Raw genomic sequence first — 22,434 nt, forward strand, 5'->3', positions numbered from 1 at the left:
TCTGGTGGCTGGAAACTGAGCAGGGATGCAGTGGGGACACGAGGGCAGCAGGGTGCAGTAGACAGGAAAGGGAAGAGAGGAAGCAGAAGCTACGGGGTGGGTGGTGAGGAACCCGTGCATGGTGAGGAACCTCAGGAGAGTCCAGAACATGGAGGGACCTGGTCATATGGAAGCTGCCAGGAGGATCAGGGGAGGGGCAGAGGACAGTACTCCAAAGGCCCAATGGCCAGGCCCCGGGGCACATGAGCCTGAAATGGGGGGATACCGGGCATCTCAGTGGCCTCAGACTCACCTCTGTCTTCTTAAATCGTGCCCGGAGGGTCTTCATGGCCAGCGTCTGATGGTTCTCTTCAACCTAGGCCCCCTGGGGAAGCATAAGGACTGGAGTGGGAGGAGGCACCTGGGGAATAGGAAGGGCACCCGCCTCCCCTTCCTCAAGAGGACCTCTTCCTCTTCCCTGGGCCATTTCAGACCCTAGAACAGGACCCAGACGCAGGACACCCCATCTCCTAATCGCTGTGTGTCCTTTGGCAGGTCACTTGCCCTCTCTAAGTCTCACCTTCCTCAAACTTAAAATGAGGGAGATAGTCCCCTTTTGACCAACTTGTGGTAGGTCTTCAGTGAAGTCCCTAGCATAGAGCCCAGCAAACAGTAGGTGCTCAATATATGTACTTCACCCGTATTCCCTGCTGTCCAAGCAGATCGAGCTTTTTCTGGTCTCCAAGCTTCCATCTGTGCAGTTATTTCTACACAGAACACCCTTTCTTCTCCTTCTTTTCTGGTGAACTCCTATTTACCCTTCACAGCCCAGTTCACAAAATCCCGTGTTCTGATGAGCTTTGCCTGTTGTCCACAGGCTGAACTCTTAACTCCTCAAGCTGGGTTTCCCTAGCCCTAGTTGGGTCCCTTCCTCTGCCCCAGCCCTGGCTTTGAAGGTTGGAAGCGTCTGGGCGGGTACTGTCTTCCTGAACAGTGAGGGGCACCTGGGGGACAGGCCCAGAACTGAGGCCCCTTAGCACAAAGGCACGGTTCTTGGATAATCAGAGAAGATTATCTGCAGCCAAGTCCCCTTACATCAGGCTGGCATCTGTGTGAGGGAGAGCATGGAGGCAAGTCACCCCAGGTGAGCAGAGGCCTGGGGTGACGGCTGTATACATGTATATGCACCTGTCTGTCCACCTGGGCCTGAGACATGTTCTTTGCGTGCACAGGGATAGAGAACAGGCAGACACATTTCAAGGTGTGTGGCTAGGGATTCCTTCCTATTTTGAGTCGGATTCCTGTGAAGACCCGTCCGTCACCTGTCCAACCTGCCTGTGAATTCTCGAAACTATCCTTCCTTCCACCTGTCTGTTCATTCATCTATTCGCCTGTGCATCCAACCTCCTACCCAAGCATGTATACAGCCATCCGCTGGCCACCAGCCACCGACTCACCTTCTCAGGGTTCTTCATGACCCTTCAACCATACTTCGTCCGCCATCCGTCCGCCCACCCACTTACATATTGAACAACCACCCACCCACCCAGCCACCCACGTCTACATCCAACACTCACCCATCCATCCACCTACCCACCTACCTACACATCCAACACTCACCCAGGCAACACCCACCCATCCACCCACCCTACCGTGCATTCATCCGTTCATCCTTCCATTTACCCACCCATCTATCTACTGACCACCCACTCATCCACCCACCCCTCCACCAATCAACATACCCATTCACTTAGCACTCACCCTACCCTTTCTCTTCCACCTCTGCCTCAATCACACCCAGGGCAGAGTGTAATAAGACACCCAAGAGGAGTCCACAGGTTGGCTGGGCAGGAGGGGATCCATGGGCTTGGGGGATGGGACTAGCTTCCTGGAGGAGGTGATGATATATAAAGGAGGGTCTGATGGCCAGGCAGGATGCTAAGAGGGGCAGCAGCAGTTAAAGCGGGTATGTACCCTAGACAATGCAAAGGCTGGGAAGTGGGAAGTGCGTGCATGAGTGTGTGTGTGTGTGTGTGTGTGAGAGAGAGAGAGAGAGAGAGAGAGAGAGAGAGAGAGAGGGTGCTGGGAAGTTCCTCAGCGTAGCCGGGACATACACGGGCCTCTCCTTGCTCCTACACACCAGGGCTCAGAGGCAAGGGGCTGAGGCCCTAACCAGCGCCTCCATCCCAGGCTTCCCTCACGTCCTCCTCTCCTACCTCCTGCAACTCCAGTGACTCTGGCCTCCTCGCCCACCGCTGGCTCCAGTTACCTGCTCCCAGCTGGGCCACCAGCTCACACCGGCAGCTCCAAGTGCTCAGCTCAGACACCCGATCAGCTCTGAGAGGGCAGCCGCCCCAGGGGGCCGGGGATGAGCAGAGGGAGGAGACAGGCTGGCCGCGGGGCTGCCTGCTGGCCAACGAGCCGTGGTGGGAAGACACCAGCTCTCTTCCACCACCCTCTGCCTCTCTTCCGAGCCTCTGCACTTGCTGTTTCTCCACCAGAAACGCCCCTTCTGTACGCCATGTCACTCCCAACAGGCTCACTCTCCCCGTCTCATTCCTACTGACTCTTCGGAGCTTTGGTGCAACACCCCCTCCTCCAGGAAGCCTTCCCGGGTGCACCCAGGCTGGGTCAGGTGCCTCCTCGGAGCTCTCTATGGCCCGTTGCCCTCATGGCACCTTAATCACACTAAGTCACCATCTCCCGGTCACCGGTCTGTGTCCACCTCTCGCCACAAGGTGCCGCCTTTGTTCTCCAGGGTCTCCCCGGCACGGTTGGTGCTCCACACGTCTCTTAAATGCATCCTCAAGGCCACCAGCCCCAGTGCCCTTGAGCAGTCTCTTAGCGGTGCACCTGGCCTGCCGAGCGCAGACTACCACCGGCCCGGATGACGTTCGGGTAATTCGTGGTGAGGCCCTACGTTGCCCCCCGCACACGTGCACGAGTGCCCTGCCTTGGTGACTTTGTGAACCCCTGAAATGTGCAGCGGAAAGAGCCGCGACTGGAAGCACGAGTCCTCTGTCCTCGCGAGGGACGTGGGGACTTCAGTTTACTCCTTTGCAAGAAGAAAAGGGGCACCGGTTGCTTGTGCCCCTCATTTGAGAGGTGACTGGAGGGAGGGCTGTCCCGTAGTCCCGCCACCCGCCAGCGCTTCGAAGGAAGCGGACGTCTCTTTGCCCGCAGTTGAGATGGCGCCTGAGGCGTCAGACGAGGCGCGTGCGCCTTTGGAGGGAGAGGCCGGGCGCGTCGAGGGGAACGCGACTCCTCCTCCCCCCTCCTGTCCCGCCCCGTTTCCGGCGGAAGCGGCCTCAACAAGAGAAACTTTATTGTTCCCGCTGGCGCGGCGAGGATGTCGGTGAATTACGCGGCGGGGCTGTCGCCGTACGCGGACAAGGGCAAGTGTGGCCTCCCCGAGGTGAGCTCGGCCCCGCGTCCCGAAGGCCGCCCCCGGCGCCGCGGGCTGGGCGGGGCCGGACAGCAGCGGGGCATTGTGGGAATATCGGGAGGCACTGAGGCTAGACAATGGGAGGGACTTCCCGGGGAGGAGGGGGCGGGAAGTGACGCCCCCTGCGCTCCCGGGGCCCGGGACGCCCCCAGCCCCGGGTCGGCCGGGCTGGACCGAGCGAGGCCCCCGCGTTGCGGGAAGTCCTGAAGTTCTGATGGGGGAAGCGAGGGGACGCAGTTGCAGGCGGAAGGCTCGGCAGGGGCGAAGGCGAGGAGGTGGAAATAAACACACCTGGGGCACAAATTAGGCCAGAGCCGGGACCGCCGGGGCCGCCCGTGCCAGACTGGGGAGCTGACACTTTATCCTGAGGGTGATGGACAAGGGTTTTAGGTTGGATGGACGTAGATATGTGTCAGGAAGACCCCTTCTGCCGCTGCAGGACTTGGGGTGAGTCACTTCCCTTCTGGGTCCCCTCGTCCCTCTGTAAACTGGGGGGGAAGATTGCCCCCCTCCCCTAAAGGCTGGCTGTGCGTTCTGAGGGAGGCATTTAATATGAGCCCTCAGAATCCCTCCGAAGCCCCTCTCTTTTCTTCCTGCCTGTCGCTTGATTCCACAAACATTTATTGAGCACCCACTGGGCGTCAGGCACTTTCTCAGCCCTGGGACCACAGTAGGGAACAAGGCATACAAAACCCCCTCATGCTAGCAGGGAGACAGACACGGAGCAAGTAAATATAAGAAGTCCGATGATGGTGGGCGCCTGGGTGGCTCAGTTGGTTAAGCGACTGCCTTCGGCTCAGGTCATGGTCCTGGAGTCCTGGGATCGAGTCCCGTGTCGGGCTCCCTGCTCAGCGAGGGAGTCTGCTTCTCCCTCTGACCCTCTTGCCTCTCGTGCTGTCTCTCATTCTCTCTCTCTCAAATAAATAAATAAAATCTTTTAAAAAAAGGGGGGGGGGGAGAAGTCCGATGATGGTAAGCTTCAGGGAGAAAAATAAAGCAGGGAGTGGTGAGGAGAGCTGGGCCTGCCTGAATCCAGGACCCAGGAGGCATCATTGAGATCACTTCTGGTTTTTCAATTTTTTGTTGTTGTTGTTGTAGCAAAATACACAACATAAAATGTACCACCTTAACCATTTTCAGTGCATAGCTCAGTGGCATGAAGCACACTCACCCGGTCCTGCAGCACCCCCACCCTCCGTCTCCAGACCTTTCCATCTCCCCACACGGAGACTCTGTCCCCATGAAGCACGGACTCTCCACCCCCTGCCCCAGCCCCGGCTCCCACCCTCTCCTCTCTGTCTGTGTGGACGGGACTCCTCTGGGGACCTGAAGCTTATCATCATCAGGCTTCTTATATTTACTTGCTCCGTGTCTGTCTCCCTGCTAGCATGAGGGGGTTTTGTATGCCTTGTTCCCTACTGTGGTCCCAGGGCTGAGAAAGTGCCTGACGCCCAGTAGGTGCTCAATAAATGTTTGTGGAGGGGCGCCTGGGTGGCTCAGATGGTTAAGCGACTGCCTTCGGCTCAGGTCATGATCCCGGGGTCCCGGGATCGAGTCCCACATCGGGCTCCCTGCTCAGCAGGGAGTCTGCTTCTCCCTCTGACCCTCTTCCCTCTCGTGCTCTCTCTCGTTCTCTCTCTCTCAAATAAATAAAATCTTAAAATAAATAAATAAATAAATAAGTAAGTAAATGTTTGTGGACTCAAACCTCCTGAGAGTGAGGTCCTGCGGGATGTGTCCTTCTATGTCCGGCTCCTCTCACCGAGCACAGCGTCCTCGGGCTCCCTCCACGTCGTGGCAGGTGTCGGGGTCCCTTCCTTTCTGTGGCTGACCGGTATTCCAGTGCGTGCGTGGACCGCAGTGTGTCTATCCTTCATCCATCTACAGACCCTCGGATTGATTCCACGTTTTAGCGATTGTAAATGATGCTGCTGTGAACAGGGGTGTGCAAATGAGATGACTTTTGAGCCAAGACCTAAAGGAGGTGAGGGAGGAGCCATGTGGGAGCACTCCAGGCAGAGGGTACAGCCCATGTAAAGGTCCTGAGGCAGGACCAGGCCTGGTGTGCTGGAGGAATAGTGAGGAGGCATGTGTGACTGGAGCAGAGTGGGCGAGGGGGAGAGAGGGAGGAGGGGAGGGTGGTCATGCAGGGCCTTGAGGGCCGCTGGGAGGGCTCAGGCTTTTGCCCTGAGGAATGCGGGAGCCCCAGAGGGCTGTGGGCAGAGGAGGGACATGAGGACAAGCTGCCTTTTCCAATCGGCTCTCCCCACTGGGCAAGGCAGGGGCATCCCAATCTGTGGCTAGTTGCTTTGCCACTTGGGACACGTTTTGACCTCTCCGTTCTGCTGTGTCCCCTGACAGATCTTCGACCCCCCTGAGGAGTTGGAGCGGAAGGTGTGGGAGCTGGCGCAGCTGGTCTGGCAGTCCTCCAACGTGGTGTTCCACACAGGTGCTGGCATCAGCACCGCCTCGGGCATCCCTGACTTCAGGTCTGTGGGCATGCAGGGGAAGTTGAGGCAGGGCCTGCCACACCGCCAGCAGCTTCCCTGTTAGCTCACAGAGGCTTGGGCATCAGAAGCCATCCTGCTGCCTTCCCCTTGGGGGTGCTGGGCACTGGAAAGACCCCCGCCCTTTTAATCGCGGCCCTTTAAGTCATGTGCAACATTCCACTCACACCCCATTGGCTAGAGCATGGTCACCTGACCATACCTGGCTGCAAGGGATCCTGGGCAATGTAGTCTCTTGCCTGGGCTCACCGTGCATGCCTAAATACTGGGGTTCTATTACTTTAGACGATGGGAAGAATTGATATCAGGGGCAATTAGCTCCACGCTCACTTGCAAATATTTTTCTATCGGACCTGGTGTCAGGCAAGTGGCTTAAACCATCCAGACCTCAGCCTCTCACCCATTAACAAAGGTGTGGGACCAGACAGTGTCTAGACTCCTCTCTCCTTGGCGCATCACGTGTTAGACAAGAGTCTTCTTGCTGAAGCGTCCACGTCTCAACTGGCACCCCCCTAGTGGCCCGTGTAGGCACTGAGTTTGCAACCCTTCCCCATCGACTGTGCCACCCAGGCGCCCCAGATTCCTGGTTCTGGAAGGAATGTTAGGCTTCTAAGGCGTGACTCCCTCCCACCCCTCCTTCACAATCTGCCATGGCTCCCCACTGCCACACAGGAGAGTTCCAGGTACTTCGGGCTGGAAATCAAAGCTCTTCCTGCTCCGGCCTTGGGACATCTCTCCCACCTCAGCCCCTGCTGCTCCCAGACCACTTGCGTTTCCCCAACTCATGGGCTGTTGTCAGTCCCCTAGGCCTCTGCTTACCCCTTCTGCCTGAATTGCTCTGCCCTTTCCTCGCACAGTTGAAGAGACAGCTCAGCCTCCTCCAGGAAGCCTTCCCGCACTCCCCGTGCATAGCCCCCACCACCTCCACTGGGCTCCTCCAGTTCCACAGGCTGCAGGGTCTGTGGCCACCTGTGTCCCCCCTCCACAAGATGGAGGACTCCTCGAGGGCAGGGCCCGGGTCCACTAGGACCCCAGCAGCACCCAGCACAGGGCCAGGCTCAGTGCAGCAGCAGGAAGTGCTGATTGAAATGAATAATTTTTTGCCCTCGTGCACCACACCCTCCCTCCTCTCCCCTCACCCTCCCCTTTTTCTCTCCCCTCTCTTTGTCTTGCTTACTCTGTCTCTCTCTCTCTCGTCTCCCTGAGTCTCTGTCTCTGTCTCTAATGCTCTATCTCTTATTCTGTATCCTTGTCTCCTTGAACCCTAAACTCTCCGTGTCTCTCCCCACCTGCCGCCTTCAGGGGCCCCCATGGCGTCTGGACGATGGAGGAGCGGGGCCTGGCCCCCAAATTCGACACCACCTTTGAGAGTGCGCGGCCCACGCAGACGCACATGGCGCTGGTGCAGCTGGAGCGCGTGGGCCTCCTCCGCTTCCTGGTCAGCCAGAACGTGGATGGGCTGCACGTGCGCTCCGGTTTCCCCAGGTAACCCCCAGCTTCCGGCCCCGCTTGGCCTGGGCCAGGCCACCCCTCTCTCTGGGCCTCAGTTTCTTCATCTGTAAAATGAGCATGGTTGCCAGCCCTTCCCCTGTGAGGCCACCGTGGCGATCTAGTGAGGCGGCAAGGAGAGGCACTTGGCGCCCAGTAGGGCTCTGCGAACCAGAGCTGTCGTGCACTGTCACTACCTCCTGAGTCCCATTTTGGAGGACGAAGCACTAATCCCCCAGCACCCACTGCGTGCAGACAGGAGCAAAATGGATCACACCCAACAACCATTTACAACCACTTACCCAGTGCCCACTGGCACCGCACGCTGTTCTAGACACAGGATGCTGGGCGCACAAGACAGAAGCTCTGCCCCCCCGGGACTTATGCTCTGGTGGCGAGGAAACAGAAGACGAGATAAATTAGTGAATTGCATTCTAGGTCAGGCGGTGATCACTGCCAGGAAAGAGAGGAGGAGGTAGGGTGGGCAATGGAGCCTGTAACAGGGGGGTTGTGACATAGGAGTGGGGACGTGAGGGAGGTGACCAAGGGAGGCAGGGGAAGAGCCCAGGCCTGATCGTTGCTCCTCCAAATATCCCAAAAGTTAGGCACTGCTGTCCCATTTCACAGACGGGGCCTGAGGCACAGAGAGGTTAAGCGACCTGCCCGAGGTGACACAGCTGGGAAGCAATAGAACCGGGAGTCGATCCCCTGTTCCTCTGCTTCCAAAGCTCATGCCCCCTGGGCCACCCATCGCCTCAGGTTCTTCCTTTGCAAACTGGGGATCAGAACTCCTGTCCTTCAGACTTGGTGACATTCGGAGGTTTCCGACATGATTGTGGATGGATTTTGTGAGTGGAATGGGCTGTCTGTGAACAGAGGTGGGGTCAGCCATGAGGGATAATGATTCCTCGGGCTCAGAGAGGTTGGGCCATCTGGTTGAGGTTGTACAATGTGTGGATGGTGGAGTCAGCAGCCAGAGGCACCAGAAGGAGAGAGTCCATTGATCCTATGGATGAAGGCTTAGGGAAGGCTTCCTGGAAGAGGAGGGCTCGGTACTTGGTCTGCAGCCTCAGGAACCAGAACCCTGTGCCACGGCTACGTGTCTTTCTTCTCCTCCCACAGAGACAAGCTGGCGGAGCTCCACGGAAACATGTTTGTAGAAGAGTGTGTCAAGTGTAAGACGTGAGTGCCATGGGGGTGGGGGGAGTTAGGGTTAGAACGGGCCGGCCCCATTCTCTGTCACCTCCCAGGTCAGGCTCTGCGTAAGGGCCTTATGCGTCTCCTCAGATGTGGCCAGAGACCCAGGCTGGGGTGGGGGCTGGGGGCTTGTGTTCCTCCTGGGGAAGCAAGTTCCCCTCCTGCGCTGCGCTGACGATGACCACAAGCTGAACAGCTCGAAACAGAAGTGTGTCATCGCGGCCTGGAGGCTGGAAGTCCGAGATCAGGTGTCGGCAGGGCAGGGCTCCCACTGAAGCCTGCAGGGGGCGCTCCTTCCTGCCCCTGTGCGTCTTCTGGAGGTTTCTCACAGTCCTTGGTGCTCCTCGGCTTGTCTTCCCCTCACGCCACCCTCCGCCTGGTTCATAAGGACCCCAGTCCTGTGAGATGAGCGCCAGCCTCCCCCTGTGTGATTTCATCTTAACGCGTCACATCTGCAACAATCCTCTTTCCAAATGCGGTCACACTTTAAAGTATTGGGGGCCGGGACTCCAACATATCTTTTTGAGGGGACACAGTTCAGCCCATAACGGAGTGTGACAGAGGTGTGTCGGCCTGCTCTGGGAAGGCTGAGCCAGAGCCCTTCCCGAAGCCGGGGCTCTCTGCTTGTGTCTCCTTGAGCTGGCTGAGCAGCCCTCCAGGTGGGGCCCCCAAGTAAAAAAAAAAAAAAAAAAAAGTGTCCCCAAATTTATTTTGAAAAATTTCAAATCTACAGAAAACTCATAAGAATTGCTGGATGAACCCGAACTTTGCCTAGACCAGAGCTCAGCAAGCTTTTTCCGTAGAGGGCCAGATGGTAGAACGTTTTCAGCTTTGTGGCCCTGACAGTCTCCGTCAGGATGTGACGCGAAAGTTGCCGTAGACAACACAGGAAGGAATGGGCGTGGCCGTGTGCCAATAAAACTTTATTCACAAAGACAGGAGGCTGAGGGCCAGATCTGATCCTCGGCGCCATAGTTTGCTGATCTCAACGTGGATTTGACAGTCTTCCGTTCCTATTCTGTTAGTCCTTGCTGTCCTGTTGAGGCGTCAGCGTGTCCACCGGCCCAGGCCCACAGGATACGTGTCTCCCTCGGCCACAGCACATTCGTGGTAAAGGCCGGGATGTGGAAGACCGTGTAGATCATCCGGGCCCTCACCTGGCTTCCCAGGGCTCCCATGCCTTCTATTTTTGTCCCAGTCCACGATCCAACCTGGGGTCACGCTTTGCCTGTCATTGTCCGGTCTCTCTAGTCTCCTGGGTTTGGAATACTTCCCAGCCTTTCTGTTTCCATGACCCTGGCATTGGGGTGCAACCAGGCCAGCTGTGTTGTGGAAGCCCCCCACTTCCCTGGGAGAACAGCTCCCCCAAAAGAGCAAGAGCCGCCCAGCTCAGGCTGCAGGGGAGCGGGGGGTGGGCTGACCCAGCCCCACGGGGCCCCCTTCCTCCCCCAACACAGGCAGTACGTCCGGGACACCGTCGTGGGCAGCATGGGCCTCAAGGCCACGGGCCGGCTCTGCACCGTGGCCAAGGCGAGGGGGCTTCGGGCCTGCAGGTGAGTGACCTCTCGCCGTGCCCGGACGCCGGGGGGGTGGGTGGTGCATGTCTCCATGTTGATCCCCCCACCCCTCCCCTGCAGAGGGGAGCTGAGAGATACCATCCTGGACTGGGAGGACGCCCTGCCTGACCGGGACCTCACTCTCGCCGACGAGGCCAGCAGGTCGGACCCTCAGATGAGCCCAGATCGGGTGGGTGGGGACACAGGCAGAAGCACAGCCAGCTCCGGTCCTGGGCCATCAGGAGAGGCTTCCTGAAAGAGGTGGCTGCCCTGCTCTAGGCCTCCCTGTCCTCTAACAGCAGCTACTCATGCTGCACCATGCACGTGTTACAGGCAGGGAAACTGAGGCTTCAGCAGGTGGACTGTTGTCCAATGCTACTCCTCTGGGAAGTGGATGAGCCGGGATAGAACCCAAGTCCCAAGCACTGAAGGTCCTGCCCACGTCGAGAACCCTGCTTCTGCCAACGGGGTGGGGAGGTGGCTCAGGCAGAAGGGAAGCGGCAGGGGCAGGACTCAGGGCAGCTCGGAAGCTGGCCCAGGCTGTGGGCGGCCCTTGAGAGCAGAGGGTGTGGAGTGAGCTGACTTCCCAGGGCCGGGCGTGTTGTGGGAGCACAAGGTGGGTGGTGAGGCCATGGGGCTCGAGCCAGGAGGGGTTGGAGGTCTCCCAGCCTAGTGGGGCAGAAGGAGGGCTGCAGAGACCCTTGTGCAGGGCTGGAAGGGGCTCCATCTGACTCTGCCTTCCCGTCCCAGGAACGCAGACCTGTCCATCACACTGGGCACCTCGCTGCAAATACGGCCCAGCGGGAACCTGCCCCTCGCCACCAAGCGCCGAGGAGGCCGACTGGTCATTGTCAACCTTCAGCCCACAAAGCATGTACGTTCTGAGCCCACCCTGACATGCTCCCTGCCCCAGCCTCCGTCCCCTCTCGACCTCTGCCTCAGCCTGGCCTGTCTTCGCCCCCGCAGGACCGCCACGCCGACCTGCGTATCCATGGCTATGTGGATGAGGTCATGAGCAGGCTCATGAAGCACCTGGGCCTGGAGATCCCTGCCTGGGACGGCCCCCGCGTGCTGGAGAGGGCGCTCCCCCCGCTGCCCCGCCCGCCCGCCCCCAAGCTGGAGCCCAAAGAGGAGGCCCCCACCCAGCTCAACGGCCCAGCGCCCGCCAGCTCCAAGCCGGAGCCCTCAGCAGAGCCCTGCACCCAGCACAATGGCTCCGGGCCCGCCAGCCCCAAGAGGGAGCATCTGGACAGTCCTGCACCGCACAGGCCCCCCAAAAGGGTGAAGGCCGAGGTGGCCCCCAGCTGACCCGGGGGCCCGGGGAGGGTGGGGCTTTTGATAGAAACCATGGATTCATCTTTTCTTACTGGTCTCACTTTGTTACTTGTACCTGCCCATGGGGGTAGGGGGGCGACCTCAGGGTGCTGATGGCCGGGCTCCAGGCCCCAGGGCAGGCTCACCCTCCACTGCCTCTCTCTCTAGCTCTAGGGGCCTCTGGTGTGGGCCTGGGGAGGAGCATTTTCACCCTGGACACAGACCTTGGATCTGACACCCCAAGCACCTGCTCCTCCTGGGCCCCAGCCCCTGACTCAGGATGTTCTGGGAGGTGTGGCCAGGCCCTCCCTAGTTCCCAGTGTAAACGAGAGCTAACTCTCTCTGCCCCTGGGCCCTCATCCTCCCCTTCCCCTGCCCCCCCCCCCAAATCGCCTTCACAGTCCCTCTGGGAGGTGGGGGGGGGCAGAATCGCCATTCAGGAGCCAGACTTCATGGTGGCACAGACAATGGGGGGTTTACACTGCCTTTGGGGCTAGAGGGAGAGAGAGGTGTGTCCACCTGGCTGCCTCCAGACTTCCAGAGAAGTCTTCAATGCAATAAAGGCAGAAATTCTTGCATTGGAGTCTGTGTTCGACATTCATAACCTTGTGCCAGGTCCTGGTCCTGACAGGACTGCATGGTCCCCTTGCCCCTGTGGACCCGGCCTGGGCCTCTCTGCAAACCAGGCCCCGGGGCGAAGGAGGAGGGGCAGTACCACACGGGGCAGTACCACACCGGGCATTCCCGGAGCCCTCAGTGTGTGATGATGTGCCTGTGTGTGTGGTTTCTAAATATTTGCCCTCCACTACTAGGCTGTGAGCCCCTTGAGGCTAGAGGCCGTGGCCCTTGGTCTGGTTCAAAGCCCCTGGCACCTGCTCAGAGCGGGTGGAGAGTCACCACACATTAGGAGAGCGCAGCCACAGCTGGGTTCCAGCCAGGTCCCTTCACTTCCCATGCGTCAGTCTCCCCATCCGGAAAACAAGCAGGGCGGGCTGTGCAGCCCCCAGGAAGGCAGGTCCCCAGAGCTTCCATGGACACCCTGAAGGGCTCCCTGGGGCCCCCAGACGCCTTGCGGTCCAGGCTCAGGTGTTCCCTGCGAGCTGCTCGCGGCTGCTCTCCAAGGTGCTGAAGGCACCCCTGGGGCCTGGCAGGCCGCCTTCCCAGCCTGGGGGTCCGCCCGCACCTCCCTCCCCATCCCAGGCTGGCCCAGCCCCTTCTTCCAGGAGTTGAGGAGCCCGAGACTCTGCTTCAGCTCCCACCCTAATGCCGCTTCGTGGCAGCCGTGTTCTGTCAAAATATTAAGAAAAAAAATACTTTATTAAGGATCTCTGTGATCTTAGAAAAGAGGGTGGCTGTGGGCCAGGGTCCCCACAGACTCAGCTGGTTTCTCTTCCCTGTGTGCAGGAGGCAGGGAAGAGTCCGGGGGCAGGGGAGCTGCTGAGGCATGGGGTGTATCTGTGTGTGTGTGTGTGTGTGTGTGTGTCTGGGTCTGTGGATCACTTTGTGTCTGCCTGTTCCTTTGCCTGGATCTGTGTATTTCTCAGGCTTCGTGGCCCTGTGGTTGCCCTGTGAGCGTGTTCTGTGTGTATCTGGGTCCATGAGTTTGCACGACTCCACCCTGGCTCTTCCGCCAGGTCTCACCTCTCACCCCCATGCCCATTGTCGCTGTCCACAGAAGGGCCCCTAAGCCCAGGCGCCTGGGGGCACATGGGGATGGTGCTCACAGCTCCTCCCCTGCTGCCTCCAATCCCACCCACCCAGAGCTGAGTGCTGGCTCAGGCCCAGTCCAGCCCAGCAGGGTGGCCCCGTTCAGCTTCTCCTTTGAGTTGTCCGGGACGAGTGTCGAGTTGTCCCGGGTGAGTGTCGAGTTGTCCGGGACCAGTGTGGAGTTGTCTGGGATCAGAGTCGAGTTGTCCAGCCCCTTCGTCAAGTTGTCCAGAGCCGACTTGCCCCGAGATTCCCAGTCCACCGTGGGGCTGCCTGGAGACCCTTCCTGGGATGTGCCATCCTTGGACCGTGGTCCTGGGCCCTCGGAGCCTGGTGTGTCGTCGGGGGCCACGCGGGATGCAGCGTCGTTGTGCAAAGTTCTGGAGAAAACTGAGCAAGGGTTGGGAGGATCATAAGGGATGGCGTGGGGGACTGGTGTCCCTCCGTTCCCTAGCCCCAGCCTCAAGGAGTAGCAAGCAGGCAAGGGGACCCCCTCCACCTCCCCCAGAGGCCCAGGACAGAGACTTGGGGAAACAAGGGGATTGGGCCCACGGTGCAGCCCGGAGGGGTTTTGAGGACAGAGTGTCCCTAGCCCACCCACCTCGAACAGGTGCGTAGTCTCCGGCGTTCTCGGCTTTGTTGGCGACGAAAGGGCTAATGGAGGGTAGGACGATGAGGGCAAAGGAGAGCAGCAGGACCTGGCAGAGATGGGGGAGGTCACCCCGTCCCTCCCCCACCCTGTGAGCAAAGAAACCGAGGCCCAGAAGATGGGATCGTGCTTGAATTGGGGCTCAGGCTGTGCTCAGCTCCCCACACAGGCCCCCTTTGCCAAAGCTGAGGGCCCCCTTTATCCTGGGGACCAGGGCTTACCGCTATGCAGGTGCCCGTCTGGGCCGACTTGCTGGTGGACTGGACCACAATGGCCTGGAGTTTCTTCAGCTGCTCCAAGAGGGACCTTAGTGGGAATGGGGGGGCCTTGGCTCAGCCCCATGGGGCTGTGATCTGACTCCCATCCACTTCTGGGATCTCCCAGCCTGGCTGGTGTCTGAACCCCATTCATCCCTCACGGCCCCACTGGTCTTTAGAGTCCCAGACTCTCCCTCTTTGCTTCATTAAATCTCCCTGAACATCCCAGCCCCTTGCACCCACTCACTTCTCCGCCACCCCACCTCCCTGATCCGGGCCACCATCATCTATCACCAAAATGCCAGCCCCAGCCTCTACGCTGGCCCCCCCCAAGGCCCCTCCTGCCCCCCTAGGGTTAATGCTCCAAGCAGTAGCCAGATGGCACTTTTCAAATGTAAGTGGGCTTCTCTCCATCCTCCCAGGGCTCCCACCCCCCTGGGGTAAAAGCCCAAGTCCTCCCCATGGCCCCCAAGGCTCTGCACGACCTACCCCATCCCCTCCCTGCCCTCCCCTCCTCCTCTCCCCCTCACCCACTCTGCTCCAGCCACAAGGGCTCACGTGCTCTTTCTGCTACATGCCAGACCTGGTCCCGCCCCAGGACCTTTGCACATGCTGGCTCCCTCTGTACCAAGGACACTATTCCCCCAGGTCTTCTTGTAGCTGGTTCTTTCTCATCCATCAGGTCATATCTCAAAGGTCACCTTATCTGACCTCCCTGCTCAGAATAGCCCCCACTTGCTCTCCAGGCCTTCATCCTGCTTCGCTCTTACCCTCAGTGACAATCATTATTTGAAAACAATCATATATTTTCATTTGTCTTGAGTATGTCTCCCACTAGGCCATGAGTTCTCTAAGTTGGGAGACTGTCTGTTTGTTTGCTGTTGTGGTTCCAGTGCCCAGAACAATGCCTGGCACAGACGAGGTACTAAATATATGTTGAGTAGATGCACCTCTTAGATGGAACACATGCAGTCCTCCAGCATGCTGTGTTTCTAGCCTCTGGCCATTCATGTGTCATTTCCTCCACCGGAAATACCTGTCCCCAAGTCCAAGTGCCCTCCTCAATGCAGCCTGCCCCCTTTCTAGGTGGAGCCCTTACCCCCTGCTCTGCTTTGCCCTCACAGAGGCTGTTCCCCACATTGTCCACCTCTCCTGCAAGGGACTCTGGGGGCCAGCTACCCCCGTCCTCTGTCACAGCTAGACCAAGACTCACAGGTTCTGCTTCTCGAGATGCAAGACCTTCCTCTGAAGCTCCTGGTTCTGGGCAGTGCAGGCTGACATCCTGTAGGGACAATGTCACAGCGACATTCTGAATATGCCTGTCACCACCTGGCCCAGCTGACCTCTCCCTGTCAGGCCCCCCTTGAAAGGCAGGGAACCTGAGGTTAGAGATGGGACGTCACTCATCCAAATTCACCTGGCGAGTTTGTGGACAGGGCCAGGATTTGAACCCAGGTCTGCCTGGCTCCTAGGTCCCACGTCTGCATTGGTGTGGGGGTTTCACTCCAGTCTGTGCCCCGAGGACTGGGAATGGAATGCCCAACTTGGGCAGTGATGCTTCCAGAAGACCAAGGAGTGGGATGACTGGGAGTCTAAGGAGAACCAACTTACAATCCTCACCCTCCCCGTGAGCTCAAGCCACTCTACTCTCTGACCTCAGTCCCCTCACCTGTAAAATGGGGCAACAATTACCTAGTTCACAGAGTGTTCGGGAGAATGACATGAAATAAAGTTGATTAGGGACTTTGTGGATTGCATCTGAGGAACATGACAATGGTGATCCATCCATCTAGGGATCCCAGATCCAGGCTGGGGCCCCGCCTTTCCTACCTGCATCCATCTGTGATCGTGGTGTTGGCCCAGACCACTCAGATGTGGAATTGAAATTCTCAAATCCCAGCATGTGGATATGTTGGGTCTTCACATTGCATCCAGGGAAAGGAATAAGCCCCCCCCAGCCCCCCCCCACACACACTGAAAGGCCCTTCTTCTAAATAACTCATGGGATAGAAAAGAATCCATGATGTAGATTAAGGAAGACCCAGGAACCCAGTGGTAATGTCACTGGTGCAAATCACAATGCGTGAGGGGCAGCTAACGCAGGGCCAGGAGGGACAGACCTTTACCAGCCTTTTTACAGCTCAACAAGCTGAATGCACACGTGCTGAAAGTTAGCAAAAGGACAACAGAACAAACTCCCTCCAAAATAAAGCATCAAGGAAGAACATACATACTAAAGCTAAGAGCAATAAGACTGATGAATCCCTGAACTCTACCTCTGAAACTAATAATACACTATATGTTAATTAATTGAATTTAAATAAATTAAAAATAATAATAAAGATAAGAGCAGAAATGGAAGAACCAGAATACAACACTAGAGGTGGGTGGGAGGAAAAGCCAGAAAGCCATTCTCTGGCAAGAATAAGTAAATAAATAAGTCTCTGACAAGATGAATCAAGAAGATGAAGGAGAAAAAGAAGGCACAAATGAACAGCATGAATTTATTAAAATGGGTATGACTGCCAACAACGTAGAGCTTAGCAAAATAATAAGAGACAACTATGAACCATTTTATGGTGCTACATTTGTAACGGGCAACTTCCCAGAAATGTACGACATCCCAAAACTGACTTGGGAAGACAGAACACCCAAATAAACCTATAATACTCCATCATCAAGTCAGTCCCAGGTTAGGAAGTGAGCATGCTCACTTGTTATGTTCCTGTTAAAGAAGAAAGAGGAGCCTGTCCCCTTACATGAGTTAAGAGAGAGGTGAGTGGATGAAACTGGGGTCACAGTTTTTCAGTTGGGGAATTTCTGCCAGGAATGATGTCCCCTCTGTCCTTCCCAACACACACACTCAAGGAAGCCGTGATAGCTGAGGACCAGGGACGCTCAGACTGGGGGAGTAAGCACCCCATCTTCAGGCAGAGAGCCAGAACAAGATGGGTCATACATTCTCCCTTGTTGGTGCCACATATTCTAGGGGTAAAGGGACCTCGAGACTGAGCCCTCTGCCATCTCTAGGCATCTTTCCATCCTTGCAATTAATTCACATGAAAAATAACCTCTCCCCCAGAGTGGAAAAAAAAGTCTCTCATTTTGTCAGGCCCCCCAAACTGTGACCCTATTCACATTGCACCCCTCTCCCTGGGCCTCTGTTCCCCTCCCCCACCCCGAGTGTGGCATCCCAGGCCCCCAGCCTTACCGAGTTTCCAGGCCATCAATATATTCCTTCTTCTTTTTCCGGCTTTCTTGGGCCGACTGTTTGTTCCGGATTTTCCGGCGGATTTTTTTCAGCACTCGCTCCTCGTACTGCACAGTGACATGAGGAGGAGAGTCCACTCCATTGTCTGGACCCATGCTCTCTTCCCATGGGAGCCCCCGCCCCAGACCCAGGGACCTGGGGGAAGACTCCAAGTGACTCCCTCTAAATTCTTGCCGTCTCCGGGGCGGGAAGGGGGGTGTCCTGGGTCCGGATGATCTTCCCAGACCCCATCCCAGTTAGCAACTGGCTACCAGACTTTGCGCATTGGTGCGATGGCGCCACCTTCCGGCCACGCCTGGGAACAGCGCCTTTCCCGGGGCCGGCTGGTACCGAGACGAAGCCGTGGGAATGGCAAACCTAGGTCTTGAGCTGAGTGAAATACGCTTGGGGTTCGGGGGGCAGCTGCGGCGAGCTGGTCGCATATGGCGGTGTGGGAGTATGGGGGCCACAGTCACGGAATTCTTGCGTGGAAACTCCCGGCCAGAGAAATGTTAGCAACCAATTCAAACATTCATAAAATGCAGCACAGCCCAGTCGAAGCCTGTCTGCAGGGGTACCTGGCCTGCGGGTCACCCCTTTTGTGAGCTCTGGCCTGCAAGGGGCTATGATAAAGCGTGAAAGGCTCGAGGAAGGCCCCCAGCGCCCGAACCGCCGCCGCCTGGAAGCCCACCCTTGGTTCCTGGATGTCAAGCCCTGCCCACAGAGTTGGCCTTTAGGATGCATTTCCCGGCTCCAGCGACAGATGCGTCATGACATCCTAGCGCAGGAGGCCCACAAGGTGAGATTCCTGGGCAGGTAGCTGCAGGAAAGGGGGCGGGGCCCGGAGCCCCGGCTCACCTTGGTGAGGGGCAGCTGGGTGGGCAGAGTGAGGCCTTCTTTGGCCAGAAGCTTCTTCTCATCCTCTGTCAGCACCAGCTCCTGGCAGTGCTCAGCCCCGGGGTGCAGCAGGTGGGGGGCTGCCACGTGATGCTGTTGCTGTGGGAAAAATCAGGACACGGCGCTGGGGGCAGGGAAACCGACCCCCTCCAGGAAATGGAAGAGGCACTAGATTTGAGAAACTATCGATTCGTCTGCTGTCAGGTCCGCATGGGCGCTGGGGCTCAGGAGAGCCAGCACCAGCCCTCTGAGCCGGGAACTGATCCTACGGTACCTCACGCGTGGACAAAACGGCGGAGGCACAGGCTTTTCATCTGCTTAACAAATAGTCACTTGGCAACTATGTGTTTAGCACCTGTTAGGTATCAGGCACTGTTCTGGGCTCTGAAATTCACTGCAGTGCTGTCCGTAATAGCAAAGGGCTGGACACAGTGGGGATATCCAACAAATAGGGGATAGATTAAAAAAGGCATCACCCGGGTATGCAGGGTGGGGGGTACTACACGGTGGTGTAAAAGGACGGGGCTCCCCCGTATCGTGATATAAAGCAATCACCACGATAAACTCTCAAGTTAAAAAATAAAGGGGCAAAAACGTGTTAAGGGTGGGATGCTAGTTATTATGTCAGACTTAAAAAAAGAAGAAGAAGGAATCCCTTTGGGAGGAGTCCTTGGCACCTCTGTGGGAAGGGAGGTATCTGGCAACATAGGGTGAGGGAGAAGATCCCCCCCACCCCATGCCTGTGTGTGCCTTTGGAACTCGGGCTGTATGGATGCATTTGCCAGTTAAAAAAAAAAAAAGTGTTTAATTAAATTTAAATTATGAAAGATAAACATTAGAAATGTCACCCGAGTGTCAAAGTCTTAAAAATGTCACCCTGTGGAATGACAGACCCCAGAATAAAGGTGCAGATTGGGACAGTCTGTCAATCCTGTGGATCAGTCCCCACTACCCAGAATTCTAGGCCATTAATCAGCCCAGCTGGTTCCTCATCTGTGAAATGGAGGCACTAATTGGGTCGGTCAGGTCTGGTTTATGGGTACTCAAAGCCCTTGGAAAGATAGATGGCCCTGGGTCAGTGTGCAGTGACCCAATAGGCCAGCCCAGAGATCGAGCCAGCAGCCGTTGTGTGACTTATGGCAAATTGCTGACCCTCTCTGTGCCCATTTCCTCAAGGGTGAAATTAATGTAACAAGAGCCCCAATCTTTTGCATTACTGTGAATTAAAAGATGATACATGGAAAGGTTTTAGCTTTTTTTTTTTTTAATTATTATTACTACTGGAAAGTCCCCTACCCTGTGTGTGACTCAGCCTTCCGATATCTGAAATGGAGGTACTGGGGCCCCATGAAGCCCTCCGAGCCCCAGTGCTCTGAGGGGTGGGGTCGGGGCTGCTCACCAGGTCGGTGGCCCCGCTGCCGGAGAGAAGAAGATCTTTCACCGTGAGGTTGCAGGATGGAGGCTGGTCCATCAACTCAACCTGCTCCTCGGAACACAGGCCCGGGCTCCACATTTCTGACGAGGGCGGATGGGGACAAAGACAGGGAAAAGTCAGGTGGGGGCCCCTGAGCTCCCAGCTTCTACCTGCCGCCTCCAGAAAGGCTCCCAGGATTGACCACAATGTGCTAGGGATTTGGGGCACAGCTTGGGGCCCCAAGGCCTGGGTTGAAGGCGACAGCCCCAACTGGTGCCTCTGTCTTCTCGCTGAGGGAAATTGGGAACCCGATTCATCAGGACGCTGCTGAGGGACCCACTGCCAACCCAGGAGGAGTGGCAGTTATAGCCCGGGATTATAGACAAGATCTCCAGCCAGAGCGGCCTTATCTCCTCCCCCTGGGGGCAGGGAGCAGGTCTACTTCACCTCAGGTTCCCTCCCACCTGGCACCTGTAGGCAGGCTGCTCTCCAGAACACAGACTTCGGGGTTACACAGCTCTTGGGTTCCTATCCTGACTGGGCAGAGCTGTGTGACCTCAGTTAAGTGACTAAACCTCTCTGAGCCTCACTTTTGTCAACTCTCCAATGAATCTAATAAGAGCTCCCACCTCGTTGCAAGGCTCAAGGGGCAAAGGACGCCCTGCTGGGGGGGGGGGGAGGTGTCTTCTGCATAAGGCTAGTTTCCCCCAGATCCAGGAGGAGCGTCCCGAGGCCTAGGGTCCCATGACCTCACACACTTTGATTGAGCATCTCTATGATCCAGGCATGGGAGGTTCAAAGATGAGGCTGACAGTGTGGCATCTGGGGCGGGAACCAGCCTGCCAGGGTTACAGCCCAGCTCAGTGGCTCTGACTCATTCCTAAACCTCACGGGGACTCCATTTCACCATCTGGGGAATGGGCCCATGACAGCATCTATTTCAAAGGGCCGGTGTGTGTGCACAGTGCCTGGAACGAGGAGAGGGCGGTGAACAAAGATGCAGAACCCACCCAGGTCTATGGCCACAGAGGTCTCCAGCACTTGGGCCACTGGTCCCGGGGGACTGGCAAGGCAGGGGAGTCCAGGATGGTAGGAGGGGCAGAGCCCCTCTCCTGACTCCATGGTATGGCAGCTGGTGGGGGTGGCGGCCGCCCCACTGCGTGGAGGGGTGTCCGGGAGGTCAGAGGGCAGGTCTTCAGAGATGCCACTGTCACTGGCTGCAGGGGACCAGATCGGGGAGCTGGGCACCGAGTCTCCAGAAGTCAGGATGGAGTTTAGGAAATCATCAGAGTCTGGGCCTGGCAGGACCTGCTGGGACAGAGAGAGACGGGGTGGGAGATGAAAGCGCTAGGCTTTATTCTGGATTGCTGTGTGACTCCGAGCAAGCCACTGATCCTCTCTGGGCCTCACTTGTCCTCTCTGCAAGACAGTCCTCCCGGGGTTGTTGGAGCCTGAACACAATCGTGCAGCATGGGTACACCCCCCCCCCCCCGCCGCCAAGGCACAAGCCCGGAGTTTGAGCTTGAACCCAGCCCCAAAGTGCTGTGTGACCCTGGACAAGTTACTGCTCCTCTCTGGGCCTCGGTTTCCTCACCTCTAAGAAGAAGCTAATGTCACCTGCCCCTTAGGGTAGCTGAGAGGTTCGACACAATGCTGTGCTTTGTTAAAATTGAGTTCTGTGAGCCCTAAGTGCGGCAGTACATGGAGTGAGGCTCTGGCTCTGTGGCCTGGCATGTCCTCACCTGGTCCTCGACATGGTCCCAGCCCTCACCCAGCTCCACGTGTCTCAGGATGCCGTCCTGCTGATCAAACAGGAGATCCAGGAGCTCCAGGCTGCCAATGGGGTCCATGGGACCGGTGGAGGAAGCCATCTGGGGCAAGGAGGGGACAAGCATGAGGATCACACAGCCCCCTCCCCTCCCGCCACCCATCTGCACGCCACCCCAAGGTCCATGAGGCTCAAACTCAACCACCGCTCAGCCCCCAGGCCGGCCCACCCTGCCCCTGGAGCTTCCATCTCCAGATGGGCTGTGGAGCTGACACAGGCCCTCCCAGGGCATGTGAACCAATTCCTTTAAAAGTGCTAGACAGGTGCTTGTCTGGGGGTGAGCAGCCTTGTCAACTCCTAGGAGGCTGATGAAACCAGCCCCCTCTCATCCTCCCGCCTGCCCAAGTGCCCCCCTCCTGGAGGAAAGACAAGAGCAGCCCCAGGATGGAGGCACGAGTTTGGTCATTCCGTGTTCTCTCTGGGCCTCCGTTTTCCCATCTGCAATGGGGGGTGTGTGTGTGAGGCTCCCTCCAACTCTGGGAGCTTGGGGTGGGTTTCCTGGCCTCGACCCTCCCTCCCTCCCCCATGGATCTGGACAGGGCTCACCTTTCCAGCTGCTAAATCCCCATTCATGAGGCCAGCCAGCTCTGCCTCCCACCGCTTTCCGAGTCTGCTCTGAGCTGGAGCCTCACCCCACCACCAGGACTCCCAGGCTCTGCTCTGCTCCTCGTTCCGGCTCTGTAACCACCCCCAAAAGATGCTGAAATAGTATAGGGAGCTCCCAGCCCATCCCTGGGTGCTGATTGGGGGACAGGCAAGATGGACAGGGTTAAGGGCCAGTGACACCAGGGCAGGCTGGGGGAAGGGAGGGAAGACCGTTATCTTGATGTTTTGTGCTTTTCTAGACGGCAGTGGGCAAAGGCCAAAGTCTGGGGTGCCTCAGCTCTGCCATGACCTCTCCCCTACTTTCAGGGACTGTTTCTCTTCTGAGTCCCAGGTTGTGGGT

The 22,434-nt window shown here is 57.5% G+C and overlaps 2 protein-coding genes across 6 annotated transcripts; one reads left to right on the plus strand and one right to left on the minus strand.

Annotated features, from left to right (window-relative positions):
• The first annotated feature begins 3,286 nt into the window (after window positions 1-3,286).
• SIRT6 (sirtuin 6) lies at window positions 3,287-12,064 on the plus strand. 4 transcript variants are annotated; one of them, XM_028126386.2, is made up of 9 exons: window positions 3,292-3,394; window positions 5,312-5,408; window positions 5,786-5,913; window positions 7,234-7,416; window positions 8,542-8,601; window positions 10,074-10,169; window positions 10,254-10,334; window positions 10,923-11,046; window positions 11,139-12,064. In XM_028126386.2, exons 4-9 carry the CDS (start codon window positions 7,256-7,258, stop codon window positions 11,478-11,480), a joined length of 864 nt encoding a protein of 287 aa, XP_027982187.1. In that variant the 5' UTR covers window positions 3,292-3,394; window positions 5,312-5,408; window positions 5,786-5,913; window positions 7,234-7,255; the 3' UTR covers window positions 11,481-12,064. The 4 variants fall into 4 exon arrangements, with proteins under 4 accessions (XP_027982186.1, XP_027982187.1, XP_027982188.1 ...); XM_028126387.2 differs by lacking the exon at window positions 3,292-3,394 and adding an exon at window positions 3,411-3,871; XM_028126385.2 differs by lacking the exon at window positions 5,312-5,408 and having other exon boundaries at window positions 3,287-3,394.
• Window positions 12,065-13,206: 1,142 nt separating this feature from the next.
• Window positions 13,207-22,061, minus strand: CREB3L3 (cAMP responsive element binding protein 3 like 3). 2 transcript variants are annotated; one of them, XM_028126413.2, is made up of 11 exons: window positions 22,035-22,061; window positions 21,403-21,531; window positions 20,671-20,968; window positions 19,646-19,761; window positions 18,208-18,345; window positions 17,311-17,417; window positions 15,313-15,381; window positions 14,064-14,148; window positions 13,795-13,891; window positions 13,366-13,583; window positions 13,207-13,302 (listed from the first exon to the last, which is right to left on the minus strand). In XM_028126413.2, the coding sequence occupies exons 1-11, from the start codon at window positions 22,059-22,061 to the stop codon at window positions 13,207-13,209; spliced, it is 1,380 nt and encodes a 459-aa protein (XP_027982214.2). The 2 variants fall into 2 exon arrangements, with proteins under 2 accessions (XP_027982214.2, XP_087878750.1); XM_088022624.1 differs by having other exon boundaries at window positions 13,207-13,583.
• Window positions 22,062-22,434: the final 373 nt, after the last annotated feature.

The sequence above is a fragment of the Eumetopias jubatus genome, unplaced genomic scaffold, assembly GCF_037043125.1.
Source record: "Eumetopias jubatus isolate StellerSeaLion01/CBP00866 unplaced genomic scaffold, mEumJub1_p1.0 scaffold_1, whole genome shotgun sequence".
Lineage (NCBI taxonomy): Eukaryota > Metazoa > Chordata > Mammalia > Carnivora > Otariidae > Eumetopias > Eumetopias jubatus.